General features: G+C 41.1%; 1 protein-coding gene across 4 annotated transcripts; it reads left to right on the forward strand.

The window, feature by feature from the left end:
• The first annotated feature begins 411 nt into the window (after positions 1 to 411).
• On the forward strand, positions 412 to 18,381 carry Mynn (myoneurin). Of its 4 annotated transcripts, none has more exons than XM_021195341.1 (8): positions 412 to 1,026; positions 1,823 to 2,119; positions 5,484 to 6,277; positions 7,572 to 7,731; positions 10,013 to 10,191; positions 11,041 to 11,124; positions 12,117 to 12,203; positions 15,032 to 18,381. In XM_021195341.1, exons 2-8 carry the CDS (start codon positions 1,854 to 1,856, stop codon positions 15,292 to 15,294), a joined length of 1,833 nt encoding a protein of 610 aa, XP_021051000.1. In that variant the 5' UTR covers positions 412 to 1,026; positions 1,823 to 1,853; the 3' UTR covers positions 15,295 to 18,381. The 4 variants fall into 4 exon arrangements, with proteins under 4 accessions (XP_021051000.1, XP_021051003.1, XP_021051001.1 ...); XM_021195344.1 differs by having other exon boundaries at positions 1,823 to 1,989; XM_021195342.1 differs by lacking the exon at positions 11,041 to 11,124.
• Positions 18,382 to 19,519: the final 1,138 nt, after the last annotated feature.

Here is a 19,519-nt window from a genome sequence, read left to right on the forward strand (position 1 = left end):
CTCAACATTTTACTTATAAACACGACTGTGGTTTTATTCACAAATTCTTCACAGAGATATAAGCAAAAAGATTACGGTATGGAAAAAACTTTCAGAGTTTTTGAGACTGTCTTTTAAATAAAGTCACAGGTAAATTCCTTAAAGACCAGAATAATAACAAACGTTTCTAAAAGTTGTGCTTTTTAAGATTTACGACGTCCGCAGCTTCTAGGAAGAACACATCAAACTTTTTGGCACTTTCGTACAGTGCAGCGATAACTTTGCTCTTCTCCCTTTACTGCACTAACTCTGATTTCGAAGTAAATAACTGAGCTAAAATTATTCTGGTTCAGACGCAGGAAAACCTTTTCCGGTAGAAAGCCCACCTTCCTCCCACGTTGCGCATGCCCAGTGTGCCCTGCTGCTTTGCTTTGCTTTCGAGCATCTCAGCCTCTGTCGCCAGGTAAGGGCCTTCTGGTAGATGAGCTTTGGTGAGCCGGTTCAAACAGAACTCTGGGGGTCCCAAGAGCTTTCGGGTATGCAAAAGAGGAAGGAGTGATTGGTCTCGACTTAAGCATATCCCTCCCACCCGCCCCGGTCAAGAACCAGGGTGCACATCGCAGTCATCTCCACTGGAGGGGCGCTAATGAAGACAGGATGACAGGCGAAGGAAAGAACTACAACTCCCAGCATGCAGCGCGCAGCGCGGTTCCCGCTAAGGCCGGCTCTGCACTCCAGCCGGGTCTCCGTCCAGAATCTGGGCCGACGGCTGCGGGCTGACGAAGGTGAGCAGCTGGCACCGGTTGCGAGTGAGCACGGAGGTGTGATCCGGAGACCTGGGCATGCCGGGAAGTCAGGGCTCTAGCTCGCCGGCCCTAGCGGACATTAGCGTCCCATCGCCGGTGTCCCCCCACACACACACACTGGACCACACACCCGGACGTGACGTCACCGCGGAGGAGGAAGGGAGAGGCGGAGCGTCGCGGTGACGTTCTCCCAAGATGGCGGTGAGAGAGTGAAGAAACTGTTTCCCTTGGGCGGCTACGGGTGAGTGCCGCCCTCCGTCTGGCCTGTCGTGCCTGCGTTCTGGGATCCCGGGGTCTTATGTGGCCCCGGCGCCTCGGAGATCGAGCGCCATTCGGGGCGGAGGAGGGTGTCTTGGGAGAGGCAGCGTCCGCGGTAGCTGTAGTCACGGCCCGTGCCGTGGGAACTCGCGGGAGTGCGAGCTGGGAGGGCAAGGCAGAGGAGGCCGGGGACTGGCTGGGACTGTCGCCCTCCGCCGCTGCGGGGCTTGCAGCGAGCAGGCAAGGGGTGTGTCCTCCTCCGGGGAGTGAGGGCACCTTTGACACCGCTGGTCGGGGCGTTCCCGCCCCCTTGCACTTGCCTGGCGCTTGGAACCTCACCATCTTAGGGGGTGCAGTGATCAGAGGGCAATGGGAACAACTAGAATCGTGTTCTTATCCTGTTTCAAGGAGTCTGTTTGTTTAAACACCTCAGGTAAAGATGCCTGTTGGAGCTTGAAAGTTTGAGGGGTCAACTCTAGAAGCTTAGGATTTTACAGCCCTCTTTACCACTGTGACATGGGTTTGTTTTGTTTTGTTTTTTGTTTTTGTTCTTGTTCACTGCCTTTTTTATTGCATTAGTGTTCTAGCGCAGTAAAACAAAGAGAAGCACTTAATCACCACGAGTATTCGATGAGGCTTTTCGGGGTTGGGGGCAAAGTCAGAGCTGTGTTCTTTGCCGTTAGTCTTTTGTCCCTTCTCCACACTCCCTCGCCGCTGCATGGGTGAATGTTTGATGAAAGCTTATGGTTATCAGTTCACCGTTTCTTCTTGTCTTTTAGATCAAGGGTGAAATCCCATTCTGCTAGCAAAATGCAGTATTCACACCACTGTGAGCACCTTTTAGAGAGACTGAATAAGCAACGGGAAGCGGGATTTCTTTGCGACTGTACCGTAGTGATTGGAGAATTCCAGTTTAAGGCGCATAGGAATGTGCTTGCCTCCTTTAGTGAGTATTTTGGGGCGATCTACAGAAGCACTTCTGAGAACAATGTTTTTCTTGATCAGAGTCAGGTGAAGGCTGACGGATTTCAGAAACTGTTGGAGTTTATATATACAGGAACTTTAAATCTCGACAGGTAAAGTACATGTTTTTATTCAGTTAAATCTAGTCAGCCTCTTGAGCTAGATCCCTGTTTTTTCCCATTTGCTCTCTGTGCTCATTCTCAGTGTTGAAACACAACACACACACTATAGCTTCAGTACCTCTGTTGAGGATGGAAAGATGTTTGGTAAGCACAAAACACACATTAAAGCTGGTGGTGGGTGGCAGAGGCAGGCAGGTCCTTGTAAATTCAAGGCCAGCCTGAGAAACAGAGCAAGTTCCAGGACAGCCAGGGCTACACAAAGAAACTCTGTCTTGAAAAAAACAAAAACAAACAAACATTAAAGTCAAGAATCCCATCTGACGCCGGGCGTGGTGGCGCATGCCTTAAATCCCAGCACTCGGGAGGCAGAGGCAGGCGGATTTCTGAGTTCAAGGCCAGCCTGGTCTACAAAGTGAGTTCCAGGACAGCCAGGGCTATACAGAGAAACCCTGTCTCAAAAAACAAAACAAAACAAAAAAAAGAATCCCATCTGACAGACACCAAAACATAAAATTAAATTAAGAAAAGGCTTTCTTTCAATTTTGCAAATCCTGAATCTTAAGTGGATTTTCCTTCCTTTGGTCTTGGTGTCCCTCAGGCCTTCTCTCGCATAGTCTCTATCCGTTGCTTCTAGGGTATTTGGAGTAGAGTTGTTGAAAGAACCACCTCTGGCCTCATGGCCTAATGCCTTCTATTGCTCACAGTTAAATGGCAACGTGCGGGACTTTCTGATTGTGGTTCTGGAAAGTAACTTGGTGGGAATGCAAGTAACAATAAGTCTGTTACCGCTGTCAGCCTATCCAAAGCTTCAGTCAAACCAGAGCATCACTGTTTCTCTTAGGGGTCTTAACTGCTGGACCCCAGAGGTACATTGGCCCAGTGCCTGCTGTGCAAGGGTGAGGACCTGATTTTGGGTCCTCAGCCACCATATAAAAGCATTTTTGTAATACCAGTGTGGCTGAGGTGGATACAGGTGGTTCCTTGGAGCTCATTAGCCAGCCCGCCAGCCTAGCAGAATCTGGGAGCTTCGAGCTCAGGGAGAGATCCCGTCTCATACAGTAAGGTATGAAGAGCAACAGAGGAAGAAACGCAGAATTGTCTGCGGCTTCCATACACAAATACACACACGTCTGCATGCACATGTGCACAGGAACACACATACTATGTCAGAACATGCTTATTGCTGCCCCTTTAATAGTAAGTAGGTTCTTCAGCGTCCTATAATACAGATATATTGTTTCCTCTGTATAAAAGTTAGGCTAATAGTCATACATTCCTAGTTGTGGGAGAAAAGGTAGAAAGGGCAGAAGCAAAAAATCTGGACAGATTATGCTTGACTTCTTTCCTTCATTTCTAATAGAAGCATGAGCACAAGTAGGGTATTGGCTGGTAGAGTGGACTTATAGGCCAGTCACGGTGGTGCACGCCTTTAACCCAGAACTTGGGATGCACAGGCAGGTGCATCTCTTTGAGTTCCAGGCCAACCAGACTTACTGAAAGAAAAAAAAATTGACATTGGAATTGTATCTTTCTGACTAGCTGATTGTATATCACCTTTAATAAGGCCTCTGTGAGCCTTAATCTCCTCATAAAAGTGAGATAGTAGTAACTATATTGGTATTCTTGTAAAGACTGAGTGAAAGCTTACTTGAAGCCCCCACTGTGCAACAAACACTTGTTTACTTTATATTTTATCGTCTTTATTCTCTGCCCTCTTCAGTTCTACTTTTCTTAGAGGAAACTTGGAAGGGAAAAACACCCATGAGATTCTGCCACCTACTGACTAGGACTATTAATACTTTTCATACACATCCTTTTCCAGACCATCTCTACAGATATATACCTGTACACAGTTAAGACCCCTTCCTTGAAGCTTGCAGCTTATTATGGAAATACACTTCTTATGCATGCTAGGATCAAAACCCTCTTGTTTTTTCTGAAAAGGAAGTATTCATGTTTTAGAATTGTTTTATTGGGATAATGAGCAGAGATAAGTTAATCTTCCACAATAATTAAAATTTGGTAAATAATTGATGAATTGAATGGCTTGTTGGGTTGAAGAATATAAAGTATTTAATACTAACTGAAGATCAGTGGATTTTGGGAGAGTTTTTTAATTTTTATGTTTTCTTTTTTAGTTTTTTTTGAGACAATATTTCACTGTGTGAGTTTGACCAGAAACTCACTGTGTGGCTGAGGATGGCCTCAATACAGTCCCCAGAGTACTCTGTTGTAGACACAAGCCACCTGCCTTCCACCTGGTCTCTTTCTCCATTAACTATTTGTGAAAAAAAAAAAAATCTTTATTGAGTGCAACACTCTGGACCACCTTTCTTAGAAGAGAGTGCATGCAGTTCCGGGCACTCTGGCACTTTCTCATAGACGGCTAAATGTCAGTTTTTATTAACAAGCCCTCTCCATGATTCATTGTCACAGTAAAGCTTGAGAAACCTAGTTAAAGGTACCTCCCAAGGCAGAAGACAAGATTAGGAAACAGTTTTCATTGAACTCTTTCTGTTGCCAATCCAGAAAAGTCGACTGATTTCTGAAGAAGCCTCAGCGGGAATGAGAAGAAGCAGGGTATTGCAAACAACATTAAAAAAAAAAAAAAATAGCAGGGCACAGTGCGCATGTCTTTAATCCCAGGGCTCATGAGGGAGAGGCAGGTGAAGCCTGTGAGTTTGAGTCCAGCTAGTCTACATGGTAAGTTTCAGGTTAGTCAGAGCTACAAAGAGATACCCCGCCTCAACAGAAATAAAACAAATGTATGTGTGTGTTCTCCCGTGCAGATGCTCACATGCGTGCCACACACATGTAGAGGTCAGACACCAGTTTGGGGGATTCATTTCTCTCTTCATCTTGTTGAGATGGGGTCTTGTTTCTGCTGCTTGTATGGCTCTCTTGGTTAGCTGGCCTGTCTCTGCCTGACATCTTCAGGAGAGTGCTGGGATCGGATATGTGCACGGTCCCAGTGCCTTCTCAAGTGGGTCCCTTGGGTCTTAGGCTTTCACAGCTAATGGCTTTCCCCTGCTGAGCAAGCTTCCTGACCACCCAACAGTCATTTTTAAATTCAAGTGTCTGTCTTTTGTTTGTTTGTTTGTTATTGTTTTCTAAGCAACCAGAAAATACATTTTGTAACAAAAAATATTTTGTTACTCTACATTCTTTTCATCAATTGGCTATACCTGCTCAACCATTCTGAGTTACATTCTATAAATTTGTTACTTAGTTTAAAAATGCCCAGCATTCTGCTTTATTAGATCTTTAAGAGACATTTGAGTAAGTACAGCTGTTTTCGTTTTTTGTTTTTGATTTTTTTTGATCAGAATATTGTCATTGTCCTGTTTCCTTTCAGTTGGAATGTTAAAGAAATCCATCAGGCTGCTGACTATCTCAAAGTAGAAGAGGTAGTAAGTAAATGTAAAATAAAGATGGAGGATTTCGCTTTCATTGCTAGTCCCTCTTCTACGGAAATATCTAGTATTACTGGGAACATCGAACTGAATCAACAGACCTGTCTTCTTACTCTGCGAGATTATAACAATCGGGAGAAGTCAGAAGTCTCCACAGACGCAGTTCAGGCAAACCCTAAACAGCGGGCATTGACAAAGAAATCGTCTCAAAGTAAGAAGAAGAAAAAGGCTTTCAATTCCCAGAAACCAGGGCAGAGTAAAGCAGTGCAGTACCCCAGTGATGTTTTAGAGAGTGCATCTGTTGAGTTATTCCTAGAGACAAGTAAGTTGTCCTCACCTGTGGTAGAGCAAGTCATTCAAGGAAATGACAATTCAGAACTTGAGTTGACCTCAGTGGTGGAAAATACTTTTCCAGCACAAGACATTGTGCAAACTGTTACAGTCAAACGGAAACGTCGGAAATCACAGTCACATTGTGCCCTGAAAGAACACTCCATGTCTAACATAGCCAGTGTAAAGAGTCCATATGAACTGGAGAACACTGGAGAAGAGCTGGATCCAAGGTTTTCCAAGGCCAAGCCGATGTGCAACACGTGCGGGAAGGTGTTTTCAGAAGCCAGCAGCCTGCGGAGGCACATGAGAATACATAAAGGAGTCAAGCCTTACGTCTGCCACTTGTGCGGAAAGGCGTTTACCCAGTGCAACCAACTAAAGACGCATGTGAGGACTCACACAGGTAAGCCTGCTTCCTGGGAAGGGGCACAGTCTGTTTTCCTGCTGTGGTGGCTTAGTGCTGTTTGTGTTTTCTATTTTGTTTTGGCACTGGGAATTGAAGCCAGGGCCTCAAGTGAGCACAGATTGTACTACTAAGTTATATCTTCAGCCCATACAGATGAAATTAGCATACAGCATTCATTGCTTACGAACAAAGTTTGCCATATTCTTTTATCTGTAAAAGGTTTTAACAGTAGAATCCTAAAATTTTATTTGTGATAGTAACCAAGTATTTAGTAGCTCTTTGTTATAATTGACATTTTGAGTTCTAGTGCATCGAGTCCTTACACCCTTTTCTCTCATAATAAGTATAAACTTGGTCCTAACCCCAGCCCCTGCTGGGGATTGAACCTAGGGCCTTGAACGTGCTGCCCAAGCACTACTACTAAGCTAGCCCTCCCCCCTCCCCAATATGACTTTTTTATTCTGAGACAGTGTCTTGCTATGTTGCTGAAAACATCTTGAATCTGCAATCTCCGTGCCTCACCCTCCAGAGTAGTTAGGATTATAGAGTTGTGCCATTATGCCTGGCTTGGTTCTAGTTTTTTAAACATTTAACAGAGTTAAATACTAAAACGCAGGCCAGTTTTCACATATTACCACCACTTCCCTTCCCATTACATGCTCCTAGATTTCATTGATTTTTGAAGATCATTCTTTCTCAGCTTTTCTGTTTCTCTGATTTGCATGACTTTCTGCTGACAAAGTTTGAGTATCCATTGGTACACTTAGGTTGGTAGTTTATATATTCTTATTGCTGATCACCTTTCACTGTTATGATTCATTTCTTTGCTTCTAGTGTTTTCAGTAGTCTTGAAAGACATCCCATTTGCTTTTGTTACGTAGAAGTTGTACCATCTTCTGAAAACAAAAACCAGTACTGTTGGTACTCTTAAAAACTGTAAAAGTGGGACTGGTGAGATGGCTCAGCGATTAAGAGCACCAACTGCTCTTCCAAAGATCCTGAGTTCAAATCCCAGCAACCACATGCTGGCTCACAACCATCCTCCGTAACAAAATCTGACTCCCTCTTCTGGAGTGTCTAAAGACAGCTACAGTGTACTTACATATAATAAATAAATAAATATTAAAAAAAAAAAAAGATGTGCACCAGAACTGCCCAGTGAAAAAATATTAAAAAAAAAAAAAAAAAACTTAAAAGTTTATGACTGCAGCAAGTAAAACAGAATTTTTTTTTCCTAATATGATATCATTGTTCCTAATATCTTCCTAATACAATGTTATTGTTCTTTTAGGGGAAAGGCCATATAAATGTGAACTGTGTGATAAAGGATTTGCTCAGAAATGCCAGCTGGTCTTCCATAGTCGCATGCATCATGGTGAGGAAAAACCCTATAAATGTGATGTGTGCAATTTACAGTTTGCAACTTCTAGCAATCTCAAGATTCATGCAAGGTAAAAGAAAATGAGTCGTTTAACCTTTCTGTTAGTTAATTATTACAATCTAATGAGTAGTGCGTTTTCTATGAGCACACAGAGAGAGCACATAGAGAGAGCACGCAGGACAAGCCTCAGAGGACATTGTGCTGATCATGGAACAAGCGGGTTTGATGCTTGTCCACCAGGTTTCCATCTGGCTCTCACCTTCCTTGCATTTTCATTCCTCTCCTTTGGAATGGAAATTGTACTGTGGAACTTGTGTAAACTGTGTTTTGATTTTTTATAAGAGTTGCCCAAATCTCTGAGACTTTAGACTTGGACTTTTTTGTTCTTGTTATTTCGAGACAGAATTTTGCTGTGTAGCCCCAACTGTCTTAGAAGTGGCTCTGTAGACCAGTCTGGCCTTGAATTCAGAGAGACCCACCTGCCTCTGCCTTTGGAGTTCTGGGGTTAAAGGCTCAGCTTAGACCTGAACTTTTGAGAGGTCCCGAAGCTATGCAGACTGGAGAACCTTAGAGATGGCTGAGTGCATTCACATGGGGTGTGCTTGAACATCTCTAGCAGGAGGTAGAATATTGTTTAGATCTGAGATACCTCCCAAATGCCCATTTGTGGAGGGCATAGTACCCAGTGTAACAGTGTTCAAAGTTGATTGTGGGGGTGGTGGCTCTGACTTAATCAGAGAATTAGAGGAGGTGATAGTTTAGGTATTGAGACCTGGTTAAAGACCTGATTCCCTAGACTCTCATTGTTGCCTCTTGCCCCAGCCTTCCCTGCATGCTCCTCCTCTTCCTCTTCTTCCTGACTGCTGTGATAGATAGCTCTACCACAGTCTCCCAGGGGAAGGAGTAGCCGTGGCCTGTGTGTGAACTATGGCTACAGTAGATTCTGAGTCCCTATGTGGCTGACCTTGGACAAAGCACATGAAAACAGTGTATACGGGCAAGGAGCTTAGTAGGTTCTCAAACCAAATGAATATGCATTTTCACACCCTGTCACTTTTGATGACTAGGATTTGTCTAGTTTTCTACTTTGTTTGTTTGTTTGTTTGAGACAGGATCTTGCTGTATAGCCCAGACTAGTTGTAGACCCAAAATCCTACCTCACTTCTTGAGAGCTGGGATAACAAGAATATGCCATTGATGAAGATTTTTGTTAGTTCTGCTTTGTGCTAGGAACTGAACACAGGGCCTCCAACATGCTAGACGGTTGCTCTACTGTTGAGCTGTGCTCCCAGCTTACTTTTCCTTTGCTAACTATTCCTCAACCATGTCTTCTTGGTCCCAACTTTACTTCTTTTCAAGCCAAACTTCTAAGTTCTTCAAAAATCTCCACTTTGTTTTTGCTTACTGTAAATCTGGCTAAAAGTAGCCAGTAATGCTTGAAACAGCTGTGTACTGCAGCCTTGAAATTGCTTCCACTGGAAAATTTAAGTCTTTAAACCAAGCTCAGAGCCTCAGGGCTTGGATGAAATGTAAACAAGGTAATTGACAGAATTCAAAGTCATTCTCAAGTTCAGTCCCCAGAGGCATTGTTTCCTTCTAGTGCTCAGCACACCTTTCCTGACATACTCTCCCCTACCTAAAAGTTGTTTAATGGCTATCTTCAAACTTTGAATGCTCACGCATTGGCGCCATAGTGCTGCAGTCATTGACATTTCCTGTCATCCCTGGCTACTGTGCACAACTCTGTCAGGATGATGGTCTTTTGAACGGTCCACGAAGCTCTGCTGGAGTCTTCTAAAACGTCTCTAACCTGCATCTCCAAACTTTCTCTAATTCCTCATAGACATCAGTTCTAAAGTGTCTGAACCACACTGTGAGACAGTCACAGTGAACGCATCCCTGGTACTCTTCTTTTTTCCATGTCCCCAGCTGTCACTCTGAGGCAGTTACCCTAGAAGGCCTGTGTTGGCAGGCAGTTCTGGAGGCTTTAATCCATGCTCTCTGGCCTCATAGCTTCTGGGCCTTTGATGAGGCAAAGAAGTATGCCAGAGAATGTGTAGTGGAATTGACTTGCTCATCCTGTGGCAGTCAAGAAGCAGAGATTGAAGAGAGGCTGGAGACAAAGGTACAGTCTGTGACCTGCTTCTTTAGGAGGTGAGGCCTAGTTAGAAGCAGGTCAGGCCAAGTCTCCTAAACTCTCTCTAGCTGGGGACCAAGCCATTGGCACTTGGCTTCACCTGGTGAGATGAAGTAAAATGCTGCATGAAATACAACATTTTATATAAGAAGTACTTGGTGTGTATGTGGCCTCCGATTGCTTTACTTACTACTGTTACTTTATTTGCTAACAGGAAACACAGTGGAGAAAAGCCATATGTTTGTGATAGATGTGGGCAGAGATTTGCCCAGGCCAGCACACTGACCTACCATGTCCGCAGGCACACTGGAGAGAAGCCTTATGTTTGTGACACCTGCGGAAAGGCATTTGCTGTTTCTAGCTCTCTTATCACTCATTCTCGGAAACACACAGGTGAGAGTTTCTTACTGAGACTGCTTGTAACAAGCTTGTAGCTAAGAGGAGTGGGAGTTGGGCCTTTTCAAAAGGTAGACTGTAGACTTTAGATAGCTACATTGGTAGTTTTGAAGCTATCTGTGTTATTGTTTTTCACATAACCATTAGATTAAGAATCAGACATTTGGTAGAATAATACAAGGTAGGTGAAAATTTTATTGTTAGCTTATGCTTGTTAAAGTAAGAGAATTCTGGAAATATATAAATCGAATTGAGCCATGTTTTTATGACTAGAGAAAACCTAGTTAGCCTGTTTTGAGAATCTGTCTCTGGTGAATAAGAATGTGGATGGGGAGTTAGGCTGGGAGGTGGCTTAGGCAAGAAACCTGTCTGTGACTTGGGCCTCTTTTGCATAGACATTCCAAGATCTGGAACTCAGACAGGTGTGTCAGATGCAAATGAGAAGTTTTGAAAACAAAGTGTACTGGTCAGAGTCTCTTTTGCAAGGTGGCTGTTGGCTGTGATCTTCCTTAAATGTTTTATTCTCCTTGAATAATAAAAGTAGATAGCAAGATTTGAAATGTCACTTGAATTTGACATGTCCTTAATCATAAGAATCAAATGTTTTCCCAGGTCATCTCTTGTAGGAAAGAAGAAATTCATAAATGATGTTTTAGTGTGTAAAAAGTACCGATCTAGATAGGTAGAATAAATGTAATAGTTCATTAGTTTGGATGCCTCTAAGATACATCATAGGAAGGCTTTCATATAGATGATAATTTTAAAAGCTTAATTTAGATCTCTTGTAATTGATAAATATTATATTGGTATAGTACACCACTTCGCTATCTTTTATTTTCCATCTAGGTGAAAAACCATACATATGTGGTATTTGTGGGAAAAGTTTTATTTCCTCAGGAGAGCTCAACAAACACTTTCGATCCCATACAGGTCTGTGTTTAGGGAGAACGCATCGTTTTTTGTTCTCTCTTAATTCCTTTGTACATAAACCTTGGCTTTGAAACCATTGTGGAATATCTAGTATCTAGTATAACTTAGTGATAATTAGTTTTTAATGTATAAATATCAGCTTTTTATTTGTTCATTTCTTTTATTATTTTTTTTTTTAGTTTTTTTAGAGTATAATTTAAATTTGGTTAAGAATGTGTAGATGTTCTAAGGAATATGCCAGATATCCATCATTTCCAAATGAAAACATTTGCATTAAATTGAGTAGATATGTCAAACAAGGAATCATCAGAATTATAAAGTAGGGTTCTTATATATAAGTTTTAGGAATGGATTTTGTTACCAGCATATTTGTTATAACATGTAATATGTAAATAGTATGAAGAAAATGTTGAATATTAAATTTAAAGGAAAACTGCTACTTTTTAAAGCTGTTCACATTTTTTTTTTAAATTTATCTTCATAATTCTTATCCAGCATGCTATGACTACTAGAGGGGGCTTGCTAAACTCATTGCCAGCTCCTGTATCCTCATGTGTCTTGGTTTGGGTAACATAGTAGGTGATTCTTCCGTCACCCCCGACCCGCATTGTGCTGGGGAGCAAGCTCAGAGCTTTACTGATGTTAGCTAGGCGTGCAGGCTCCGCTGAGGTCGGGTCCCAGCCTGAACAGTGTGCAGTGGGAATGACTGTGCTGTAGAAGATTGTCAGTATTTCTTAGCGAGTTCCTCATTTGTGAGGTATAAGAGTAGATTATTTTTGAGAACTTCATAAAATGAAAATGCATAATTTCACCCCAAATTGGGTTATACTTCTTAAGTAAAAGAGTACCTAAGTGTGTAGGGTTTCTCATCTCACAGTCATAACTAAGTGATTAAAAGAATTTTTGCTTTATTTTCATCAATATTTGATAGTTGTGTGTCAGCTAACAATTTTTAGATACTAAGTTTTTAAAGTTCTTGCCTTGTTTTTCAGGAGAACGACCATTTATCTGTGAATTATGTGGAAATTCTTACACAGACATTAAAAATTTAAAGAAGCATAAAACAAAGGTCCATTCTGGTAAGAGCACATGCTGAGACATGTACTTCTCTATTGGTGCTGGTCCTTAGCATGATGTGCTATACATTTCAACACTGGAAACTAGATCTATATTTAAAAGTAGATGTAGGGAGCTAGAGTGGTTCATGCTTATAATCGCAATACTCAGGAAGCTGTCCCAGAAAGATCTCAAATTCTTAATGTCAAGGTGGCCACACAGCTAGTTGCAGGCAAGCTTGAGCCACATAGTGAAGCCCTGTCTCAAAAAACAGACCAAAATAGTCCCCAACAAAACAGGGCTAGAAGCTTGTGTGCTCAGGCCTGACAACCTAAATTCTATTCCCAGACCTCACAGGTACCAGAAGATAACAGTTCCCTGAGAATTGTCCTCTGACACACATATACACACAAACATATACACACAAACATATACACACAAATAAACAAGCAAGCAAGCAAATGAATAGAGTGATTTTAGAAAACAGTAATAAAAACTTGCATATAAAGAAAGTAGTTTTATAATTTACAGAATATTCCTCTTTCCACTTTTTGAAATATTGAACTTCATAAAAAAAATTAAAATAAAATAAATTTAAAATGTTCAGGGGCTGGAAAGATGCTCATCATTTAAGAGCACTAGCTGCCCTTTCAGAGGACCTGGGTTAGAGGCTCAGCACCTACATGGCAGCTCACAGCTGTCTGTAGCTCTAGTTCCAGGGGTTCCAGTGTCCTCTACCAGCCCCTGGCACCAGACACACATGCAGTAAAACACCCATACATATATATAATAATAAAAACTTTAACTATCTCCTTTAAAAAATCTGACTTGCCACAAAGCATGGTGGCACATATCACACACCTATAATTCTGTAAGTTAGACAAGAAAGACAGTTGTTCAAGTTGAGCTACATAAGTTGTTCAAGTTGAGCTACATAAGTAGTCCCTTTCTCAAACAAGCAAACAAACCAACAAACAAAAAGCATGACTTTTGAGTAGTTTCAAAAGTGAAAGACAATATAAATCATGCAGTGTCATTATTGTCTGTGACGCAGTCTTGGCAATTGAGGATGACTACTGTAGTTAGAAAAGAGCTCTCATGAGTATCAGAATGTGGAAGGAGATAGACCCTGATAGCTCAACAGCCTATCAGTATAGGAAGCCAGACTGCAAACTCTTAGGCTTGTTGCTTAAATTAGATGCTTGATTTACTGTACTTATGACATTCTGCCAAGATGAAAGGTATTTCAAGTATGATAATGAGAATCAGCGAGTGTGACAGAATGCTCACGCAGCACGCGTGAAGCTCCGGGTACAGGATCCAGTACCAGACATTGTGTGTGTGTCTGTGTGTGTGTGTCTGTGTGTGTGTGTATATATATATATATATATATATATATATATATATATATATATATATATAAACTTCATTTTACATATAGACTGTAGCAAATTTCATTATAGGGATTAGGGTAGAAACATCTGAAAACTGCAGTGAGTCTCTTCATAGTCCATCTAATACCTGTGGGATACACATAGCTGCAGGGTGTATGAAGTTGAACAGGGTCCTGGTTCTCTTAAGAGCTTAATTACTACCTGGATGTAACGTCAGAGATCTGACTATATTGAAATTGTAGAACATCATAAGTACAGAAGTGCTAAAGAAGATATTTCTTCTGAAGCATTAGAATGGTCTTAAGTTCTCTTGGTCATGGTAGCACATGCCTATAGTCCCAGCACTCAGGATGCTGACGGAAAGCAGATTGTTTGCAAGCTCAAAGTCACCTTGGGCTCCATAAATGACAGTATCTAAAAGGGAGGAGGGCTGTCAGGAGAGAAAAGACTTATTTTTACAGAAATTGAAGAGAGAAGTTCAGGGGATGGAGACAGGCAGGACAGGGTCATTACAAACAGAGGGCATTTTGATGAATCAGAAAGACAAGACCGCTCAGGTTGTTTTTTAACTGGTTAAACTGCAGAATACAGAGAATTGCAAATTAACGTAATCAAAGCATGCACTGTTGGCTATCTGACGAGGCTGCTGAAGTCGTGTCAGCATTTTGGGGTGGCAGCAACATGTTACAGCCAGTAGTGCAGGAAAGGCAAGGTTGGTGTGGTAATTTCTCTAGGAGAGCAGCCTTTCTCACTCTGGATTTAACTGGTAAGTTGTGTACTGCAAGCCTGAAGCGACTGGCTAGTGCGCACTCCTCATTAAAATAATCAGTGTTCAAAGATGGATTGTTGCCCTTCTGTATTTAGGAAGAAATCAGGGAAGTTTATCTTAGCATTCACCATGGAGGAATTTACAGCCTAGTTGAGGAGTGGAGGCATGACTGAGTAGAGTCAAACAAGCCAGAGAGGAACGGGTGCCATGGGGAGAGGGTGAGATTTGCCATGTGTGTGATGAGGAAAGGAGGAAAGCTCACCTGAGCTTAGAATGTTTAGACTCATGTATGGACTGGTGTTTGTGCTTGACCCTGCCCTTGATAGATGCTGTAGTAGCAGTGCAAACTCCACCAGGCACATGGGGGGGAGAGAAACAGGTTGCACATGGTTGTGGAGGCTGAGTGTTGCTAGGACCTGAAAGTGGATTAGTGTACCTCAGACAGTTGTTTGGTTTTTTCATTTTTTTCTTTTTTAAAATTTATTACATGTAAGTACACTGTAGCTGTCTTCAGACACTCCAGAAGAGGGCATCAGATCTTGTTACGAATGGTTGTGAGCCACCATATGGTTGCTGGGATTCGAACTTGGGACCTTTGGAAGAGCAGTCGGTGTTCTTACCTGCTGAGCCATCTCACCAGCCCTGGTTTTTCATTGTTAAAGGCAGTATACTTTCCTTTCTGTTTCAGGTACTGATAAAAATCCAGATTGCAGTGTAGATGACCATGCTGCAAGTGAACAAGACTCCGTACAGAGAAGTCCTTTGTCAGAAACGCTAGATGTGAAGCCTTCTGATATGACTCTACCCTTAGCGCTTCCACTTGGGACTGAGGACCACCACATGCTTCTGCCTGTCACGGATAGTCAGTCTCCTACATCAGACACACTGCTGAGGCCCACTGTGAATGGGTATTCGGAACCACAGTTGATTTTTTTACAACAGTTATATTGACTTTGAGGACATGGAGTTGCTAGGCCATCCTTGGCAGTAGACATGAACATGTCTGGTAAGGTGCATATTCATATTGAGCCCCACTCATCTGTGTGCCCGTTAGTCTTGGTTCACGGAAGTGAAAGCACCTGACACGGCATCCACCAGTGCTGGTTTTGGTCTTTGGCTTTCATTGTAAACAGCCAGCCTGGGAAGGAGAGCTTCCACGCACTAGCACTGTTTTGGGTGGGTCGGTTTTAGACGCTGTTAACGCTGCCTTAATTCCATCTTCACTCTGCATTGTAGACTTGTTTGTTCCTTAGGTAGAATCTGACCTGGGGTTTTTGTTCTCTCCTTGCTGTTTAAACAAAATTTACAGTAAGATCAACTTCAAAGTGTTTCTGTTTGTAAGCCCTGTGGACCAGGTTGGAAACTGTCGGAGAGATTCAAGCTCATGTTTATGTCTATGAAAATTTAGATACTAAGGAAGAATTGTGCTATTTATTAATATATTCCTTTAGAAGTAACTTTTCTAATGAAGCCAAACAAAGTATTTCTCCTAAAACCCAGAGAATGTGTGTAAATCTGTGCTCATTTAGAGTAAATTCAGTACTCTGGAGAAACCCAGTACTCAGATCAATTTTTGTTTGTGTTGAAACTATATTTTTTTAAATAGATATTTGGTGTTTTTAAGTGGTCAGAAGACAGTTTTGGAATTTGATTCATTTTATATTTTATTAGATTTGTAGATTATTGGAAGTGAATATATAACAAGTTTTGAAAATTTTTGATAAGCCTATCTTGTATCAGTTATGCACTTTTTAAAATAAATGTTCTAAAACGAATTTTCTAGATATAAAATACATACTAGAAATCACTTGGCTTCTAAATTTGATATATTACTTAGAAAAATCAAGAAACTTAAGTTGCATGCCTAAGGCAACACACATACACACAAATAAAATTAATATCCTAACTTCAATTATAAGCTATACTTTTGGATTATCAGTTTGTTTACCATTTTATATTTGAGTTTTCTATAAACCTGTGTTTTCAATTTTATAAATTAAACTGCGACTTTGGTTGTTGGCTGTAGCTTTATAGTGGTCCTTTCTGTTCCACTGGTGTAGAGAGCAACATCGCCCCTTCCTCCAGTCTGCTCCCTCTCTTCCCCTTTCACTGTTCTGCATATCAGTTGATTTCACTCTGCGTTTTAAGTGACAGTTTCCCAGTCAGTTCCTGTTGCTGATAAGTCCCGGTGACTGTTTCTCATCTCTGCCATCAATTAGTTAGGTCTCACTTGTTTTCAGGACTGCACCGGAACAGACTCACAGTGTTCACTGAGACTGTATTCTTCCATCATAATTCTCCCTTGGGGTCCAAGTCACACAACTAAGAAGACATACTAGGACCCTCACTCAGTTCTTGCCGACTGCAGGTGTCTTCCCATCTCTTAGAGCCATAGCATTTTCACAGTAAATTATGACCAGTGAGACTGACTTAACTGGAGAGAGTATAAAATACCACCTTTGTATAATAAACTTATTATTTAGCTAAGAAATCTGTGTGTATGTTAAATGAACATACTGAGTTTGAATAAAATTTGTAAGGTATAAAATGTTCAGCTAATCTTTCCTGGTTAAAGATCAATAAAATTTTACTGGAATATAACAAAACTGAAAGAAATTAAGACTCAACCCTTTTTAACAAGTTTGCCAAAGTGGAGGGGTTGGTTATGTTTAAATCACAGCTTCATTAATCCAAGCATATAATGAACATTTTTTCAAGTGCTGCAGTTAGGTGGGCATGCACATAACTATAATCACAGCACTCTGGAAAGCTAAGGCAAGATTAAACAGGATTCCAAAAGCCGCTGTCCCGATGTCTGTGCTATGTAAAGACAAAAGCCGTGCAGTCTCCTCGAATGTAATGATAGTCTTTTGTTTGTTTATCCCCTTTCAGCTCTATGCTGGTCTCACTTCACAGTCCAGAAGTCACAGTAGGACTTCTGTGTAACCGAAAGTGGCTTTGTCCTCCACATCCTCCTCCCGAATTCCCCAGGCGTGCTGCACAACCCCTAACAACACAACACCTAGCCACTCAGCCCTGAACTTGCTAACTAGCATTTGAAAGCTTCTAAATTGTTACTTTCTGCATTATTTCATATAAGTGGAACCTGAAATAGGTCAGATTGTCTTTTTCATTTGTATTACTTGCGTATCTAAAATTATTTTAAATTGATACTGTTTTAGTCATTTGCTCTTCCAGAGTTATTCGTGAAGAAAGCTCAAAGACTGAATATTGTCATTCTTTTAATACTATGCTGTTATTTATTCTAATGTGCATGCACTCTATGAATATCTGGGAATCATTCTAACACAAAGAATCCTTGAGGTAAGTTCTTTACCTATTTTGTTATGATGCAGTGTTTTAGCAAAGATTCTTAATTATTTAAGTATTATAGCAGGTTTTCAAACTCTTTTTTTAAAATGCTGAATATCTTAGAAAGTATTTTCTAATTTTGTTTTGTATTATTATTTTACTTTAGAACTAGCTTTTAAAGTTTTTAAAAAAGGAATTGTAGATTATATATTAAACAAAATTTGCTGTTAAATAGTATTCATGTTTAATTCCATAGGATCATTTCAGTGGACAATTTTAAAAGCTTTTTCAAGATTGAAGGTCTGTCAATTCTTTGAAAAAGTAGTTTATCACGTCTCTACATTTTAATCTTACAGAAATGGCACATATCCAAGCAGTTAAAGTAGGTAGTTAACGCTCTACACTAATTTTTAAAATATCCTGGGCTAATAGTTGTACTGTCTTTACTTCTGTCAGATTGGAGTTTAATAAGAATATCCATGCCCACTCCAGTTTACTCTGCTGAATCTGATGTTCTGGGGCAGATGTTTGATAGAGAAGCCTCACAGCAGATTTCACTATGGACCAAACACTGAGAGCTGCCTCCCAAGCATTGCTTGGTGCTCTGTCTTTGAGAAGCACTTAAAATGAAGTTCTGGAATATATATATCTTTTTATCATTTACCTGGAGATTTTTAATCTGCTATTGGGTTAAAAATACTACCAAATGAAAAGATTAATTCTGCATTTTCACTCACTATTTTGAATAACAATGAAATTGAGCTATTAGGACATTGATTTCTTTGTTTCTTTTTTACTTGAGACGGGTTTTATTATGTATCACTATGTTGAGATTGGATTTATTAAATAGCCTAAGTGTGGAGTTCACAGTAATCGTGCTGCCTCCGACTCGTGTGTCCTGGCTTACAGCTGTGTGCCACCACTCTCTACATTAATCTCTTGAGACATGATGTAATCTTCTTTTGCCTTCTTCAACCCCTGCCCCTGCTTATTGACAAAAGATTCGCTGTATTTAAGGATTTATCATATAAACTTAGTGCCTGCCAGGAAATGTACAAAAATAACTCTGTCCACTTGAAGGGAGGCGAGAAAGCCAAGATCAGTAGCTGTAAAATAAGTAGAAATGCTGAGTGGTGTCTCACAGGAAGTTCAGAAAGGAAATGTGAGCTGTCAGGAGTAGTGGGTGGAGAGAAAAAGGGCCATTGTTCACCTGGGTAGACAAAGAAAGTGACTGAGGGAAGTTACATGTGGCTGTTACGAGGTAGGCAGAATGCAGAAAGTATCTAAAGAAATGTATAACCCAGTAGCCCTGCTGACTTACTGAAATGTACAGCATGAATTTGCTAGGCTACATTTATAGCCCACGTGGTCACATCCTACCATAGTTGATGGCTGAAAGGCAGAAATTAGACTCCCAGGTTTGTAACATGATTCCATACCAGTGACGTCAGCTGACTTACTGAAGAGAAGCAGTTCTTAGGCAGACTGCTGGTCATATTCTCAAGAATTTGAGCTGTGGAATGCTGCAATGTTAACTAAGGTGTAAATGAAAAGGTCCTTCGGAATTGGTCGGGAAGTCAGTGAGCAAAGTAAAGAGAACTGGATAAAGCTGGTGTTTTAAGCAAAGGATCATGTCTTAGACCAGTAAACTCGAAAACACAGGGACACCGTTTCATACAACAGTATGGAAATGAGCCTGTGGAGGTCAGGATTGTCAGGGGGTTATATATCTTTCCATACATTGTATTCTGGTCATTCTTTTCCCTTCCCCCAACTCCTCCCAGATCCTCTACACTTCCCCACCCATACCCAACTCCCGACTGACTCTCTCTCTCTCTCTCTCTCTCTCTCTCTTTTTTTTTTT

This window comes from Mus pahari, chromosome 4 (genome assembly GCF_900095145.1).
Source record: "Mus pahari chromosome 4, PAHARI_EIJ_v1.1, whole genome shotgun sequence".
Classification (NCBI taxonomy): domain Eukaryota; kingdom Metazoa; phylum Chordata; class Mammalia; order Rodentia; family Muridae; genus Mus; species Mus pahari.

Excerpts from the sequence above, each read along its gene's own strand:
- Mynn (XM_021195341.1), top strand. The coding sequence starts at position 1,854 with ATGCAGTATTCACACCACTGTGAGCACCTTTTAGAGAGACTGAATAAG. Across the intron at positions 10,192-11,040 it reads TCATTCTCGGAAACACACAG|GTGAAAAACCATACATATGT; the intron begins GTGAGAGTTTCT and ends TTTTCCATCTAG. Across the intron at positions 11,125-12,116 it reads ACACTTTCGATCCCATACAG|GAGAACGACCATTTATCTGT; the intron begins GTCTGTGTTTAG and ends CTTGTTTTTCAG.